The sequence below is a fragment of the Dipodomys spectabilis genome, unplaced genomic scaffold (genome assembly GCF_019054845.1).
Source record: "Dipodomys spectabilis isolate Male_0828 unplaced genomic scaffold, ASM1905484v1 ptg000054l, whole genome shotgun sequence".
NCBI lineage: Eukaryota > Metazoa > Chordata > Mammalia > Rodentia > Heteromyidae > Dipodomys > Dipodomys spectabilis.
The window spans coordinates 20,481,937-20,499,105 of record NW_024870731.1 but is presented as its reverse complement, the minus strand read 5'-3'; the positions used below and the strand labels follow the sequence as shown (position 1 = coordinate 20,499,105).

General features: G+C 44.9%; 1 protein-coding gene across 5 annotated transcripts in view; it reads right to left on the bottom strand.

Moving 5' to 3' along the window:
• Positions 1-17,169, bottom strand: part of Flnb (filamin B) — a 169,652-nt gene that overhangs the window by 83,910 nt on the left and 68,573 nt on the right. For all 5 annotated transcript variants that reach the window (XM_042679680.1, XM_042679684.1, XM_042679679.1 and 2 more), the window contains exons 5-10: positions 8,930-9,048; positions 8,154-8,231; positions 6,217-6,379; positions 5,924-6,121; positions 2,173-2,310; positions 418-544 (exon numbers count right to left, since the gene is read on the bottom strand). In XM_042679680.1, the coding sequence (XP_042535614.1) occupies positions 418-544; positions 2,173-2,310; positions 5,924-6,121; positions 6,217-6,379; positions 8,154-8,231; positions 8,930-9,048 (823 nt within the window). The remainder of the gene's footprint in view (positions 1-417; positions 545-2,172; positions 2,311-5,923; positions 6,122-6,216; positions 6,380-8,153; positions 8,232-8,929; positions 9,049-17,169) is intronic.

Below are 17,169 nucleotides of genomic sequence, written 5' to 3'. Positions count from 1 at the left end.
GCCACAGGGAAAGCTGCCAGCAGTGTCCCTTGGTCCCTGACAGGGCTTTATGTAGATGGGCTTAATGCAAAGCATAGCAGATTGGTGCTTTTGTGAACAGAGGCTTTCATTGAGAAGGAGAGCCTGCATTTATAGAAGGGTGGACAGACATACAGTCCATTTGCTCTCTATTAGTTCCTTCTGGCTGCTCTTGCCTCCTACCAGGCCCAAACCACCAACATTTGATTTAAAGGAAGGCAGCTGAAACCACAGCAACTTACTGCTGCTTTTGAGAACAGGCCAAATAGCTATGTGCTGCTCTGAAGCAAAAAAAAAAAAAAAAAAAGCAAAGCTTTCAACAAAGCAGATCTCTCTCCTTCCAGCAGCCAGTGAGGCCACGCCTCCAGAGAAGCCCCATTCCTAGCTCAACATACTCACCTCTTGGGAATGTGGTGTCCTCCCCATGTGATGGCAATGCTGTATTTGCCTGGGGTACTGGGGTAATATTCAAATGCGTAGACCCCATCCAGAAAGCCTTTCTGCTTCACCAGCTCCTCCAGGCCTTCTGTGAGAAGGAAACAGACAATGTTTCTACCAAAATCCTAGGTATACAAAAACCAGGAAAGCAACAACAGAAAGGCAATGAGGCCCACAACATAAATCCACAAAGAAAAACTAACAGAGGCTACACCTCAGACTATTGGACCTGCCCAAAGCTAGTAAGGTGAGAAGACTCCAAAGCTAAGAAGCAGACCTAGCACTGCTTCAAAGCGTGAGAAATGGCTTTAAGAGACAGTCTTGGCTATGAGAAGTCTTGGAGCAGCTGCCTAAAGATAAATCTAATCACATCTCACGATTAACAATTGTAGCCCATCCTCCTCAGCCCCTAAAACTCAGGAGGGAAAGAGGGAAGGAGGAAAGCTTTGTGAGTATTTTGGCACAAGTGTCTGCTAAGTAAGGCTCGATGACAAAAGCAAGAAAGCTCTGTGTGCTATCTATGAGAAGGCGGTTTTTCGTGGCTATATCACAAGCTTCAGACCCAGCCATCAGGCAGGAACTTGTTTTATGTCAAGCCCTGAGGTTTGGCCAGGAAAGCTGTTGAGTCAAGCAAGTCTCCAAGGTCAGGAAAATATGCCTCCTTGGCTCTTGTTGCAACAAGCCGGGTGCAAGGGCAGCCCTAAAGAGACTTGACTCCAGGTCTGGGCAGTCTAGAACCTTGGTTTTCCTCTGGGTGTGTCCAAAGCTTGTTCTGAGACCAAATCATTGTTTTCCAGAGCTCAGAACCATCCCAACCATATCTGATGGCAATACAAAAGGCAAGAGCTGCCCTGACACTGTGCAAACAACCATGGAACTAAAACTACCAAAAGCTGCTACTTCTGCAAACTAGCAACAATGAATGGCTTCTCTGCTCTAGAGGAAAATCTGAAGATAGAAAAGATGCTTGTCCCCATGTCCACAAGAATGGGCTACTGAAGCCAGGAGCCAGTGGCTCCTGCTTGTAACTCTACTCATAAGACTGAGATCTGGGGGTAGAGGTTCAAAGTCGGCCTGGGCAGTAAAGTCCATAAGACTCTTACCTCCAATTAACCAAGCTCCAAGCAGAGCTGTGTGACCAGACTTCAGCAGGGAAAAAAAAAGGGGGAAAAAAAAAAAGCCTAAGGGAGGGAGGGAGGAAGGGAGGGAGGGAGGGAGGGAGGGAGGGAGGGAAGGATTGCTAGATGTCATCTCCACTCCCCATAAATGGCATTTACCTACAAAGAAAACTTCATCTTAGGGAATTTGACTCTCCTACAAGCTGATCATAGAATGAATTCCAGCTCAGAAGGCTCCAGGCTCTATGATGTTGGGGCAAGAATCTTCTGCTCTGGGCCTACATCTCCTCAAGTAAAAAAATGGCTGCTTCAGCTTGGGGGCCACTTCTAACAGCAGCATTTTACCCAACTCCTCTACATCATTCATTGCTCTTCTACTCCCAGAGGCCTTCATATAATGAAAGGATATCAAGCCACCATTGTTCTCACTCACATCCAAGGCAGGCATTACTAATCAACCACTGTTCCCAGACAACCTCAACTCTTACTCATAGCTTTCTGTGATAAATGAATCATGACTGACCATGGGGTGAAATCCATGTTGTGGCTGAAAAGTTCACAGAAATCACATGAGATGGGGAAAGAAAGGATCACTTACTAGGACCCTTCACAGTGACGCCGATCTCCCCACTTCCAGCAGCTTTGGTGTCCACCTTGAAGTCCGCAGTCTCCCGGATACGAATGCCTTTGGGCTGCAGGCCTCTGCCACTGGCCCGGCAGGCATTTGGGCTGCAAGCTGCAAGCAGAGTTTTAACCTGAGTTCAGCTTTTCATTCTTTACCCACTGACAAGAAAGGAAAAGTAACTTAGAGCTACCCACCAGGAGAATGTTTGCTTTACAAAGAGGATGCAGAGAGTCCAGGGGTCCAACTTGGGGAAACACAGAAGCTAGTAAAGACCGATACAACATAACTTTGTCCAGCCACACCGCAGAAGAGCTAGGCAAAAATTACTTTGGCAATGAGACCAGGAGAGCAAAGCAAATCCACACTGCCCCTGGTACTGGCATTTATCCTTTCATTTGTGTGGGGGAGGAAGACCAATGGCTGGATGCTATTCAAACCTGACTGCCATACTCAAGGGCCCAGTAATTGGTGAGACCAAACTGCCTCAAGTCTACTTGGAAAATGCAGTGCTTGAAAATGGCTGTGTGGGTTCCAAGCCTGGGATTCAGCCATTGCTAAAGGTCTAAACATTGCTGCCATCCATGTGAACAAGCAAAACAATAAGGGCCTCAAAAGCAAGCTATTCAGAACCCCTGGAGCAAGGCAAATCAGGCTTGTGGTGCTGGCTCTGTCAAGACCCTTGGAATCTGGGAAGCTGAAAAAGCAAGTATCAGCAGTAAATGCCACTCCTGACTTCGTTTCTGTGTCTCACTTAAAAAGCTAAAGTTTTTGTCAGGCACTGATGATCACACCTGTAATCCTAGCTACTCAAGAGGCTGAGAGCTGAGGATCAAGGTTCAAAGCCAACCCAGGCAAGAAAGTCCATGAAGCTCTTATCTCCAATGACTCATTAATAAGCTGGAAGGGAGCTATAGCTCAAGTGGTAGAGTGCTAGCCTTGAGCAAATAGCTAAGACAGTGCCCAGGCCTTGAGTTTCAAGTCCCCAGTACCAGCACCCATTCAGACACATACACGTACACATACACATACACACACAGTTTTAAGTGTAAAAGTTAAGGACTAAAGTGGCTTTTGAGAGGTACACAAAGCTCTCTTCAGAGGGTAAGAAAAGACATCTTTGTTTCTTTGTGCCCCAGCAATTTTGTCCAGCACAGGAAACCTTCTCATCAGTTGGAAATGGAAAAGGAATGGGCAAAATTTCTAGTTGTTTAAGAGGTAGCTTTTTCTGTGCAAATGTCATCCTGCATATTTGACAGCTCCATAGACACTTGGGAGCAATCACATACACTAGAAGACAAGGCTCTGCTGCGACTGGAAAGGAAGGAAGTTCTTTATCTGGCTCCTCTTCTCTACAATGCTTTCTGCAGGCTTCGTGGCAACAACCACTTCACTCTTGGAGTTAGAGGTAACTTTAGGTAGTTCCTAAGTGAATGTAAGTTTAAGGTGGCACTTTATGACAAGTGACATTTGTTTTCCATTGCAACACAGAGCTAAGGCTTTTTTTAACATAAAATCACTAAAGCAGGAAGTAGTAAATCAAGAGCAAAGGGATGCTAATTAAATACTGCATAGTCTAAATGACGGTTAGACAGGATAAATATTCCAGAAATGCGAAAGGCAGTTTGTGAATGAGAACAGATTGGGAAGCACTAGTAGAAATGGGAAAGCTATTCCAAATTCTTTCTTACATGAAAGAATTTTGCTTATTATAGATATGTTAGGAGTTTCTTCTTGTTTTTTCTTTGTCAAAGGGAAAAAAGTTGGTCTCAGCAGAAATAAGTCATAACAGGATGACAGGACTTCCTCAGAACATTTGAATGTGTCTTCACACACACACACACACACACACACACTCACACTCACACTCACACACACTCATGGAAAGGCTGAACTTGGCCAATAGTTTCAACATCAAAAGGGTAGCCACTCAGTTCACATAAACACTCAGTGGAACTTGAGTTTAGAAGGAACTGCCAGATCCTTGGCCATCTTGCAAAATCTTAGATATGTCTGAATGTAATTAGAGAGCAGATTTGGGGTCTGCCCATACAAGTTGTAAAAGCACCTGCAAAGGAATTCCTGAAGTCACCAACAGCACAGGCTCAGCTACTAGTCACAAACAACACAAAGAACCAGCAAAGACACCCCACCCCACCAGCCCTTACCAAGCAAGAGCCTCTGGCCTAGCTCGTAACTAGGAAGCCAACAGCTTTGGGATCCATACTGGCCCAGAGGCAGGATTCAGAAGAGGAAGCCAGGTCTGCAGATGCAGATGTGGATAGAACAGGGAAAGGCAAGCACTGGTTAGAAGAGGCAGCATAGTTGGAAAACAAATAAACAGAGAGGAACAAAGTCAGAAGGCAAGTATAATATTAGATACTGTGCATGTTCCTTGTTATAGAGAGACTTTGGCAGAATAGTTAAGGACATGGTCAACAGAGTTTGTAGTTCCTCTCTTACAGATGCTTCACAGCACCAATACCTTATATTATCCAAGGCTCTGTGTCCTTATTTATGCACTGTGAATAGGAATAGCATCTGCAGGACATGGGCTGTGAAACAGATACTGTCTAAGTGCCCAGAAGCCAGTAAAAACCAGCTTTGGTCACATATGACAATTCCCTGTTTGTGTATGGGAAGCATCTGATCCATCAAATGAGTTAAATACAAGGTAACACACTTAGGACCCTGTGTGGCCCATAGAAGACATAGATCAACTATCATTTATCCAAAGCACTTGGGACAAAAGTGTTTCAAATTTCAGATTTTCTTTTTAACATTGGCAAGGACTTTACTGGTTGAGTATCCCTACTTTGAAAGTCTGATGTCTGAATCTGAAATAGTTTGAGCATCACACCAAATGCCCAAAATTCTTGGATTCTGAAAGTAGGATTCAAATGTTCAGATTAGGAATGCCCTACTTGTGCTATAGATTTAATCTAAAATGTCCCTCAGAAGCCCATGTCTCCATTATTTTTTTTTTTTTTGGTTGGTCGTGGGGCTTCAACTCTGGGCCTGGGCACTGTCCCTCAGCTCTTCAGCTGAAGGCTAGCACTCTACCACTTGAGCCACAGCGCCACTTCTGGTTTTCTGGTGGTTTATTAAGTTTCATGGACTTTCCTGCCCCAGCTGGCTTTGAACTGTGATCCTCAGATCTCAGCCTCCTGAGTAGCCAGGATTATAGGCATGAGCCACTGGTGCCCAGCTTCCATTTCTTTCTAGAAGATGTCAGAACCTTTAAGAGGTGGAGCCTAACAGAAATAAGTTTGGTCACTGGGGGCATGGCCCTCTGGGGGATTATGTGATACCAGCTCCTTCCTGGGTCTTTGCTTCCCAGCTGTTATGATACAATTAGCTCTAGCAGCACACACTCCTACCAAGATGTACTGTGCTGCCACAGTACGTGTGGCCCACAGGAAATGGGACCAACAGATCATAAAGTGTGAAACCTCTGAAACTATGAGACACAAACACCTTTTCTTCTATTAATCTGATTACCTCAGGAAGTTTGTCACAATGAGGAACACTGACAAAACACAGCAAATTATTACTATCAATATCTTGAGAACAAAGTAGATCACTTCCTCCTCCAGGGATAGTAGCAAGAAGGGGATAGGAGCAAGCAAGGTATTGGGCCTTGACCATGTTCATGGCCCCAGTGCCCAATCACACAGTGAGTCTCCTCTCCAGAAGTAGATGCACTTCGCCACCTGGCACTACTCACCTTCTCCAACCTGCACAATAAAAGGACTCTTGGGAATATTGTCCCCAGCAAAGGAGACGTTGATCACGTGGGGGCCAGGCTGCATTGGTTTGTACACACACCGATACACCTGGTTGCCTTTGTCTTCCATGAGCACCTCCACGGTGTTCTTGCCTTGGGGATCTTCAACCTCAACAGCGATGTCACCCACACCAGCTCCTGAGAAGGAACAAGTGTTCTATTAGCTCAAGAGCCCCTCTCAGACAAACCTTCAAGTTCCTAAGGAGCTCAGGCCAAGAAGAAAGGCACATTACCGGCTGTGTAGATGTCAAAGTAGGTGGGTTTATTGGCGATGTTCCCTGCAACTTCCAAGCCTGGGCCTTTTGCAATGACTTTACTGGCGTCTCCCTGGGCCTTGTCAACATTCACTTCAAATGGGCTCTTGGAGATGTGCTGCCCTGCAAAGAGCACTATGACCTGGAGGTGACAGATAGGAGAGATGTGATGTCCTCTCCAAGCCTAGCAAGACTATTAACAAGTCCCATGTTTGACGATATTCTTTTCCACACTTCTCAGCATGGTCCAAGGAGCTGAGACCAGATGCCTTAGAATCAACTCACATTGCTATATGGCTATGCATGGGATGTCATCAGATCTCAAGCAAACTAACTGCCCCTGTCAGGTACACTGAGCTTTTCTAGAAGGAAATGTGTAACCACTTGTCCTTGAGCTTCCAGACATGAGGTCCATATTAAAATGCATAGGCCCAAGAGTTCAAGCACAAAGTGCTTTCCCAGGGACAAAGATGGGTTTGAGACAAAATTACACCGATTTCTGTCTAAAACTTGAATCCCAGTTCTCACCCTGGAATTTCTCAAGAGAACTGTGTTGGAATTCATGTGAACCTATATTGGCAGGAATGAATTTATTATGTCACAAATACTTCTTCTTCCAAATTCATGGTGCTCCAAGAATATAAGAAGCAGCTGAGGCCAGAGTTCCAGGTGAATTTATAAGAGCCTGAGGTAGTAAACAGAGTGAGTCTGTCTGTCTGCCTGAGCATGGTATAGCCTTTCTGTGCTAGACAGGACTCTTCTAGTGAGAGGTGTCCAGGATCATCCTCTCCTGCAGGCCTAGGTACTCTTCACTCCTGCCTGGACACCATCTCAAACACATGATGTAGTAGACATCAAGGGGCTGAGGCTTAGATCACTGCCATGTCCCTACATGCTAGGGGAACTGTTTCCCTCCACTAGAGTCAGCCAGGCTCTTGTGTCCTTAGGCTCCAGGCTGCTGAGCCCTGCAGTCCACCTCACAGGGAAAGAGGTAAAGAAGCAGGAAGACAGAGACCACAGCTTAGTCTTGGCAGCAAGCGACACCCCGGCCTTGTAGTTGTAATGCTGGGTGCTCACACAAAGTTAGAAAAATCAAATGAGCAAGGCACCAGAGGCTCACGCTTTTCATGTTAGCTACTCAGGAGGCTGAGATCTAAGGATTGTGGTTCAAAGCCAGCCCAAGCAAGCAGTCTGTGAGACTTTTATCTACAATGGTTAAGCCAGAAATAGAGGTGTGTTTAAGTGATAAGTGCCAGCCTTAAACATAAAAGCTAAGAGGAAATGCCCAGGCACTGAGTTCAAGGCCCACAACTAGCATAAATAAAAAAAATAGAATGATATTACAAATAAGTTCCCATTGGAATTTAAGCAGTGAATATGGGTTAGCTCATGTCTAGAGCTTGATTTACCAGGATTTCAAACTTTCTCAAAAAGCATCAGAAATTAATTTTTAAACAACCACAAGGGGAGCCAGGGGCCAGTGGCTCACGCCTATAATCCTAGCTACTCAGAAGGCTGAGATCTAAGGATTGTGGTTCAAAGCCAGCCCGGGTAGTAGGAAAGTCCATGAGACTCTTATCTCCAATAAACCACTAGAAAACCAGAAGTGGTGCTGTGGCTCAAGCGGTAGAGAGCTCACCTTGAGCTGAAGAGTGCAGGGATAGTGCCCAGGCCCTGAGTTCAAGCCCTAGGATTAGCCAAAAAAACAAAAACAAAAACAAAAACACAAGGGTAGCTCAGTAGTAGAGCATTTTTCTAGCACGTGAGAGACCCATCTGGGGTTTTCTCTCTGGGACCACAACCACTCCTGCCAAGACTATTCATTCTTCTTCCCAAGATCTCTTTCTTCTATGTTTCTCTGAACAAGTCCCAGGAACATCCAAGACATGGCCAGGAGCCAGGACACCTCATCTTACCTTGTGAAGCCCGGTGACCTTAGGCAGGTATTCAACAGAGTATGTCTTGTTCTTGTCACTGTCAGGGGTCACCTGTGCCTAGGAGAGAAGATAGAAACAGTAGATGGTAGGTGTGAGTGAGCAGCAGGCAATGTCAACCAAGGTCCTGCCACCAGCTGCCAGGTCAGAACCCTGGTGTTCTGCTACTTTCTGTTCCTCACTCCCTCAGAGGATACCAGCAAAGCAGCAGCTACACAACCACACAGCCAAGCCAGGACTCTCACTGTCTCCAAACTGTCACTCTCTAGATGAGAGAGAACCAAGTTGTTAAAAGCCTGTGAAATACCAGACTCAGTGTTAGCGACCAAAAGGAAAATAATAAGCAAGTCGAACATAAGCCCTGCTCTAGAAGGGAAAACAGACAATTAATTAGGAAACTTGGTGTTTCAGAGCTTGCTTGCATGCTAGGAATAAAATATGGCCTTACGAAAGTAAGTGGACAGAGAGAATAGCATGTGCAAAGGCCCTGAAGATAGACCCAATGATTGTTGTAAGAAGAGAGGGCAATAAACACCACAGTCTCCCACTTCAACTAGTAAGACCTTTACTCAATCCAAAAATCATCTTATTAAACAATGTTGCACTGGGAATCAATGTAGATTAGATAAAAGGCACAGTTGTTGGGCGAATTAACCACCAAAAGCCTCAGTATCCTTTATGGTAAAGAATATTTTGGCTGAGCTATAAGGGAAGAAACAGAGGCACCGTCTCTGAGAAGAGCAGCACCTTGCACATACCTCTTCCTTATTCCCTTCGGGGTCTTCAATGAACACCATCACGTCTCCCTGCCCAGCGCTGATGGTGTCCACAGTGAACTTGGCTGGCTGCTTTACCATGTTTCCAGTGGGCTCAATCCCTGTCATGAGTATACACAGCACACTGTCAGCTGGGCCCGCCCTGGCATAAACCACCACCTGCTGTGTCTCCTTCAGGGAACCCAGGGATGGAAAGTGGCCCTGTAGATCTCTTGTGAAACACAAGGACAAACTACCAGGGCAGGGTAATCAAACAAGTCCAGAGGTTTAATTTTGTTGAGTGTGTGTGTATGCGCGCCAGGCTTGAGGCTTGAACTCACAGCTTAGGAGCTGTTTCTTTTGTGCTCAAGAGTAGCACTACATCCCCTGAACCACAACTCCATTTCTGGCATTTGTTGTTGTTGTTGTTGCAGGGGTGAGGGGTGGTAGTTAATTTGAAATATGAGTCTTGTGGACTTTTCCTTCAAGCCATCATCCTCAGATCTCAGCCTCCTGAGTAGCTAGGATAACAAGTGTGAGCCACTGGCACCCAGCTTTGTGTGCTTTAAGCAGTATCCGTTCTGAACTATTCAGAGAAATGCAGATAATAATGGTGAACAACATGGTTGGCGATTAGCAAGCAGGGAGAGCCTGGGTGGAGGCAGGAGCTGAGAAAGAAGCTATTTTTTCATTAAACACTCTTCTGCACGGCATTCTCATTTTACAATGATCATTTCTTCCATTAGACTGTTACATTGTAAGATAACTGGGCAAATCCACCTCAGGTAGAGTCACATGTCAGTGTAAGAATTAATACCCTTTACTCAGTTGTTCCTATAGTAGCAGGGCAACAATACAGTACAAGATTCCACTCAGGATCGTGGTTCAAAGCCAGCCTGGGTAGGAAAAGTCCGTGAGACTCTTATCTCCAATAAACCACCAGAAAACTGGAGGTGGTGCTGTGGTTCAAGTGGTAGAGCGCTTGCTTTGAGCTGACAAGCTGAGGAACAGCACCCAAGCCCTGAGTTCAAGCCCCACGACAGACGAGAAAAAGCAGATTCCACTCAGCCAAGGTGCTTGTGAGACAAGGACTTGGCTATGATACAGAACACGCCATCACCACAGAGATCCTCCAGGCTGCCCTTTTGGATCCCCACTCACTTCCCTCCCCTCCCTCCCCACCACTCAACTCTTGTCTTGATACACACCAATCTCATCTGTTCTCCACTTCTGTCATTTTGCTATCTCTCAAGAATGTTATAGAAATGAGGGCTGGGAAAATGGCTTAGTGAGAGAGTGCTTGCCTAACATGCATGAAGCCCTTGGTTCAATTCCTCACTACCACATAAACAGAAAAAGCTAGAAGTGGTGCTGTGGCTCAAGTGGTAGAGTGCTAGCCTTGAGCAAAAGTAGCTCAGGAACAGTGCCCAGGCCCTGAGTTCAAGGCCCAGGACTTGCAAAAAGAAAAAAGTTACATAAGTGAAATCAGACACATTGCAACCCTCTGGGAACAGCCTTTTCCACCAAGAATGCTCTGTAGAATGATCCAGACTGTTGCATATTCCAATAACTGCTGTTTCTTTAGCACTGAGTAATATTCCAGAGTGTGGAATTGTTTAATCATTTGCCTACTAAAGGACATCTGGGTTGTTTCCAGGTATCAGTGACTTGTAACTCACATACAGGCTTTGTGAGAATATAAGTGTGAGATAATAATTCCTGAAACCCATCTCATCTGCGGCTGATTCCACAAACAGCAGCTAATACTCTTGCAAGTTCCTCAATAGGAAGGGTTCGAGGGATAACCCACGTCCTGATAGACTGCTACACTCTTGGATTTGTGAGTGACAGCATGTTTTGTTCTAACAAGGCAACTTTCCAGAGGCTCCAGAAAGCCCTGGGGCTGGGAACCAGAAAGACAAGCCTCATACCTGTCACCCCAGCTACTTGGGAGGTAGAAAACAGTCCAAAGCTAGCTTGAACAAAAATGCAAAACTCCCTATGAAAAATAAAGTGGACCATGGCTCAGGTGTAGAGTACCTGCCTAGCAAGCAGGAGGTGCAGAGTTCAATCCCCAGTCCCTGCTCTGAATCAGAGAATAAGTCAGTGTAGGGAAAAGTCTGGTGCAAGGAGAAAAGTACTGAGGATGGAAGTAAAGGAAGAAATTGCTTTTCTTTAGTTGTGACTGAGAGAATAAAAGGACAAGTGGTTTTTCCTATATAATCAGATCTCATGTTTCTGGAATAAATGCCAAAGAGTTTACTTGCTTGGTCACATGGAAGGGTGCGTGTTTTGATTTTTGTTGTTTTGTTTTAAAGAAACAGCCCATGCCAGCCACCAGTGGCTCACGCCTGTAATCCTAGCTACTCAGAAGGCTGAGATCTGAGGATGAAGGTTCAAGGCCAGCCTGGGCAAGAAAGTCCGTGACACTCTTCTCTCCAATATACCACTCGCCTTGAGCTGAAGAGCTGAGGGACAGCACCTAGGCCCAGAGTTCAAGCCCCATGACTGGAGGAAAAAAAAAAAAAAAAAAGTCCAACCCAGATGCTGATGGCTCACACCTGTAATCCTAAACTACTCAGAAGGCTAAGATCTGAGGATCATGGTTCGAAGCCAGCCCAGGCAGGAAAGTCCATGGGTCTCTTTTCTCCAATTAATCACAGAAAAAGCTGAAAGTGGTGCTGTGGCTCAAGTAGTAGTGTGCTAGCTTTGAACAAAAGGGGCTCAGGGAAAGCATCCAGAGTTCAAGCCCCAGGAGAGGGGGTAATTGTGGGGGACACAGCCCCGGCCTGGAACTGATGGCTCACACCTGTAATCCTAACTACTCAGGAAGCTGAGATCTAAGGATGTAGGCTTGAAGCCAGGCCAGGCAGGAAAGTTTGTGGAATTCTTATCTCCAATTAACTATAAGAAAACTGAAAGTGAAGCTGTGGCTCAAAGCAGTAGTGCTAAGCTTGAACAAAAAAAGAGCTCAGGCCCTGAGTTCAAGTGGAAGGAAGGAAGGAAGGAAGGAAGGAAGGAAGGAAGGAAGGAAGGAAGGAAGGAAGGAAGGAAGGAAGGAAGGAAGGAAGGAAGGAAGGAAGGAAGGAAGGAAGGAAGGAAGGAAGGAAGGAAGGAAGGAAGGAAGGGGAAAGGGGGAGGGGGCGGAGAAAGAGCCCAGCAGCATACCAGTGCATATATCCGGCTGCAATGTCAGAGTTGGCTGGGGGCCGGGGAGGGGGGGGGGCGGGGGAAGGGGGGGGTTGTCTAGCCACTGTCCCTGAGCTCCTTTTGCATAAGGTTAGTACTCTACCACTTGAGCCACAGTACTACTTTTGGCTTTTTCTGTGATTTAATTGGAGATCAGAGGCTCACAGACTTTCTTATCCAGGCTGGTGTTGAACTGTGATCCTCCTGACTAGCTAGGATTACAGGCATGAGCCACTGGCACCTGGCTGACCCTCAGCTTCTTTTGCTCAAGGCTAATGCTCTACCACTTGAGCCACAGTGTCAGTTCCAGTTAGTATATTGGAGATAAGATTCCTACAGAATCTCCTTCCCAGGTTGGCTTTGAACCTTGATCTTCAGATCTCAGCCTCCTGAGTAGCTAGGATTACAGGTGTAAACTACCAGTACCCAGCTGAGACTATTAGTTAAAACTTTGAAAGTTTTTATTCTGATGATCTAACCTATCAATTGTTGCTTTTGTGGACTGTGCTTCTGGGATCAATCTAAAGAGATCTGCTGTTAAAATCTCCCAGCACTGGGGGCTGGAAAGGTGGCTCAGTGGTAGAGCTCTTGCCTTGCATGCCTGAGGCCCTGGGTTCCATTCCTCAGCACCACATAAGCAAAAAGAAAAAAGCCAGAAGTGGCACTGTGGCTCAAGTGGTAGAGCACTAGCCTTGAGTTGAAGAGCTGAGGGATAGCGCCCAGGCCCAGAGTTCATGCCCCACGACCAGACCCAAAAAAAAAAAAAAAATCTCCCAGCATTGGGCTGGGAAGGTGGCTCAGTGGTAGAGTGCTTGCTTTGCATGCATGAGTCCCTGGGTTTGATTCCTCAGCACCATATAAGCAGAAAAAGCTGGAAATGGCACTAGTGGTAGAGTGCTAGCCTTGAGCTGAAGAGCTCAAGTTCAGCCCCCCCCCCCCTCCACCACCCCTCCCACACACACACAAAGCTCCTAGCATTATGCTATACAGGATCAGTGATAGCAGCCATGTCTGCTTTGACCCAGTCTTGGGAGAACACACTTACATTTTCCTGATTGTGACCACATCAGCTGTGGGTTTTTTGTGGCAGCGACTCTATACTAAATTGAGGAAGTTCCCTCCTTTCCTCTTTGCTTAGTTCTTATCACAGATAGCTGTTGAAATTTATCAGTTGCTTTTTCAGCATCAACATAGAATCATATAATTTTCCTTTATTATAATATGGCAGATTCTATTGGCAGATTTTCTAATAGTGACCCAGCTTGGCATCAATGGAAGACTCTGATTGGTTGTGATGTGTAATTCATTTCACATATTACTAACTGGATGTTCCTGGACTTTACATTGTCTTCCTCGATATTACATCTGTATACTCAGAGACACCGCTCTCCCCTCTTTTGCTGTGATCCTTGGTTTTGTTATGAATTTCTCATTTGCTCTTCATACTTTCTATAAAATTGGCTTTAATTCTTCTCTAAATGTTTGGCAGAATCCTCCAGTGAAACCATCTGAGCTTAGGTTTCCATTTCAAGAGCTTAAAAGTTTTAACAAATTAAACCTCCCCCAGTGCTTACAGTATTATTATTCAAGTTATCTACTTCATTCTGATTAAATCTGGAAGTTTGTAATTTTTGAGGAAAGTAACTGCAGTCAGTTTGTTTACCATGGTTTTTCTTCCTGTTATCCCAAGATCTCTTTTGTTTTCTATCTGTTCCAAGAATTTCTGTTAAAAGGCCATTTTCAGGGAATGAGGGAGCAAAGAAGAAAAGAGCAGCACTAGGACTTGAACTCTGGCCTCTGCTTGCTAGGCAGGTGCTCTGCTATTTGAGGCCATGTGTCTGACATTTTTTTTCTTTTTTGTGAGATAGAACATGGAGAGAACTTTCAATATTTTCATTCTTTTTTTTTTTTTTTGGGGGGGGGGGGGTGTCCAGTCATGGGGCCTGAACTCTGGGCCTGGGCGCTGTCCCTCAGTTCTTCAGCTCAAGGCTAGTACTCTACCACTTGAGCCACAGTGCCACTTCCGGCTTTTTTCTTTTTGCTTATGTGGTGCTGAGGAATGGAACCCAGGGCCTCAGGCATGCAAGGCAAGCGCTCTACCACTGAGCCACTTTCCCAGCCCCAACTTTCAATATTTTCACAAGTATGGCTCACATTTTTGCCCAGGTCAGCCTCATACTATAATCCTCCTATCTATAACCTCCAACAGAGCAGGAAGGAGAGTTATGAATCACCAGCATATTGATGGAGATAGCATGTCCAAAATTTTTTGCCCAGGCTGGTCTTGATTCATGATTCTCTTGCCTCCTGTCCTGAATAGCTGGGATTGAAGATATGAACCAACATACCCAGGCCTTTGAAGATAAAACTACAGGTGACAAATTTTTTTTTTTGTTTTCCTTTATCTGAAAATATAGTAATTTTCTCTTCTTTCCTAGAGGGTATTTTCCTGGGATTCAGGATTCTAGGATGCCAATGCTTTTCTTTCAGCACTTGAAAAACTGTTGTCCTATTTACTTCCCTCCATCCTGCATGGTTTGCTAAGAAATCCATTGTCCTGTTTTCCCCATTGGGTAAGTTATTGGTTCTTTCTTACTGCTTTTAAGTTTGTATGATCTATAGTGTTTTTGAAGTTTGTGTGTGTGTGTGTGTGTGTGTGTGTGTGTGTGTGTGTGTGTGTGTGTGTGTGTGTGTGTGTGTGTGTGTATGCGCACGCGCACACACGTGCGTGCTCGCGTTACTGGTGGTGGAGTTATTTACCTTGCTTAGACTTCTCTTGGCTTCTTGACTCTGTAGGATTATGTCTTTTCAAAATTTAGAAACTCTTCAATCAGTATTATTTCTTCAAGTAGTTCTGTTTTCTTAGTTTGTTTGTTTTTCACCACCTTCTATTTGTTCTCCTTCAGGAACTTCTCTAATATAAGTATTAGGTGCTTTGTTCTAGTCTTCCCAAGTCCCTAGAGGCTCTTCTCAAGTTTCTCAGTCTACTTTCTCTCAGACTGTGAATGTCTGCTGTTTTGGTTCACCAATTCTTTGCCCCAACCTCTCATTCTGCTCTTAAGTACATCCTATGAGTTTTTCTTTCAGTTATTACATTTCTCAGTACTGAAATGTCCAAACTAGCTATTCTATTTCCATGCTGGGGTTGTTCTTTTTTTTTTTTCCTCATTTGTTTGAAGAATGCTTGTGGTTGCTCACTGAAGTTTTTGTAAAATGGACACTTTAAACTCCTGACATTGCTGTCCATGAGGGAGGAAGCCCAGGATCCCAGGTCAACTTTACTGACATTTGAGATGAGAGGGCACTTCATTTCTGGTGGGCTGGGGTTCCAGCTTCCCACCATACCTCCATTAGTGGCTGGGAGGGGTGAGAGAGGGGTCCCTCCTAGTCCTCCTATGCTGACCTTATCACTTCCTTACCAACACATTAAGTCCAAGTCCAGGCTATCCATGAGCATTTGCAGGTGAACATGGGGGGAGGGGTTGCTCCTGTGGTATTTGGTTGGAGTAGAATATTACCTAAAAGTATTCTTTCAGGCTTCCTAGGCTGCCTTTCCTGACCTTTTGGGTGGGGACAATAGGCTTTTTTCTGGGACATTTTGTGTCTATGTTCATTAACTAGATGGCCATCTTCAGCCCTAAATCTGGTATATTCAAGGCAAAAGACACCCAGGCATTCATATCTGTCTATCCTTGGACCCATGTCCTTAGCTAGTCTGCCTTGTTGGTCTTTTCTTTTTCAATTCTACTTGTACTTAACTTACATACATGCCCATTCCTCCCAGAAGCAATATCTCAAGTGTTACTGTGTATGTGTGCATGTGTGTATACACACACTGCTAATGAGGCATGAACTCAGGGGCTTGAGCACTTTTTTTTTGGGGGGGGGAGGGAGGTCAGTCATGGGGCTTGAACTCAGGACCTAGATGCTGTGCCTGACATTTTGTACTCAAGCTAGCACTCCACCATTTGAGCCACAGTTCCATTTCTCACCTTTTGGTGGTTAACTGGAAATAAGTTTCACAGACTTTCCTGCCCAGGCTGGCTTTGAACTGTGATCCTCAGATCTCAGCCTCCTGAGAAGCTAGGATGACAGGCGTGAACCCTGTGTACCTGTCACCTGCCTTTACAACTATCAACTTCCAGCTAGTGTTCTCACCAGCACACGTGGACACGCCCCTCCTGTGTCAGTCAAACCCCAGACCTCACATACATCATCTATAATTCACTATCTTTAAAAGATGTTCTTCAATACAAATTATCACATTTAAAAAATAATAATAATGTCTTAATATCTCCAGTCAGCATTCAAGTTTCCAATTACACATGAGTTTTCCTAAAAGTCAGTTTGGAACAGGATCCAAACAAGGCTCACACAGATTCCTCAATCTCGTACATTTCATTCAATTTTTTTAATGTTGCTCTATTTCTTTCCCTATCTTCTTCACTGTTAAAGACAGTGGATTATGTGTTAGTATAGAATAGCCCACACTGTTAAGGAAGAAATGCCAGGTGGAAAAAACACACAATTTGAAATCATTTCAGCACAGGAAAAAGACTAGAAAGAAATGACTCCAATGTTGAAGGGGGGAAAAAAAAAGATAGAGACTGGCAACTGTAAAGTGGACTTTGCCTTCTACTTTTAATTTTCTCTTGTGCTTTGAGTCATTTAACAAATAGATTTAAACATGTGCCTGCAATACTGACAAACACCCACACTTATGACTCAGAAACAACTTACTGTACAGCTTGTCAAAGGCTGGGCAGGACCTGGGTCTCCTGGCTAACCATGGTTGTTTAGAAGGCTGAACCACATGCCCACACTGTAACTGTAGAGCTGGCTTTGCTGGCCAGGCAGAGAGACAGCAACTCCCTTTCATTATTCACACGGAAGGGGCATAAGGTTGGCTATGCAGTAAATGCTTCATATAGAACATAGGTTTTGAAAATTGCTTCTACTTAAGTCATGCATGGATACTTTCAACCAACCTACCCCCACAAGGAAGCCCACCACAAAGACCTCTGTGTGGAAGTATATTCTCCTCACCCAGCCCT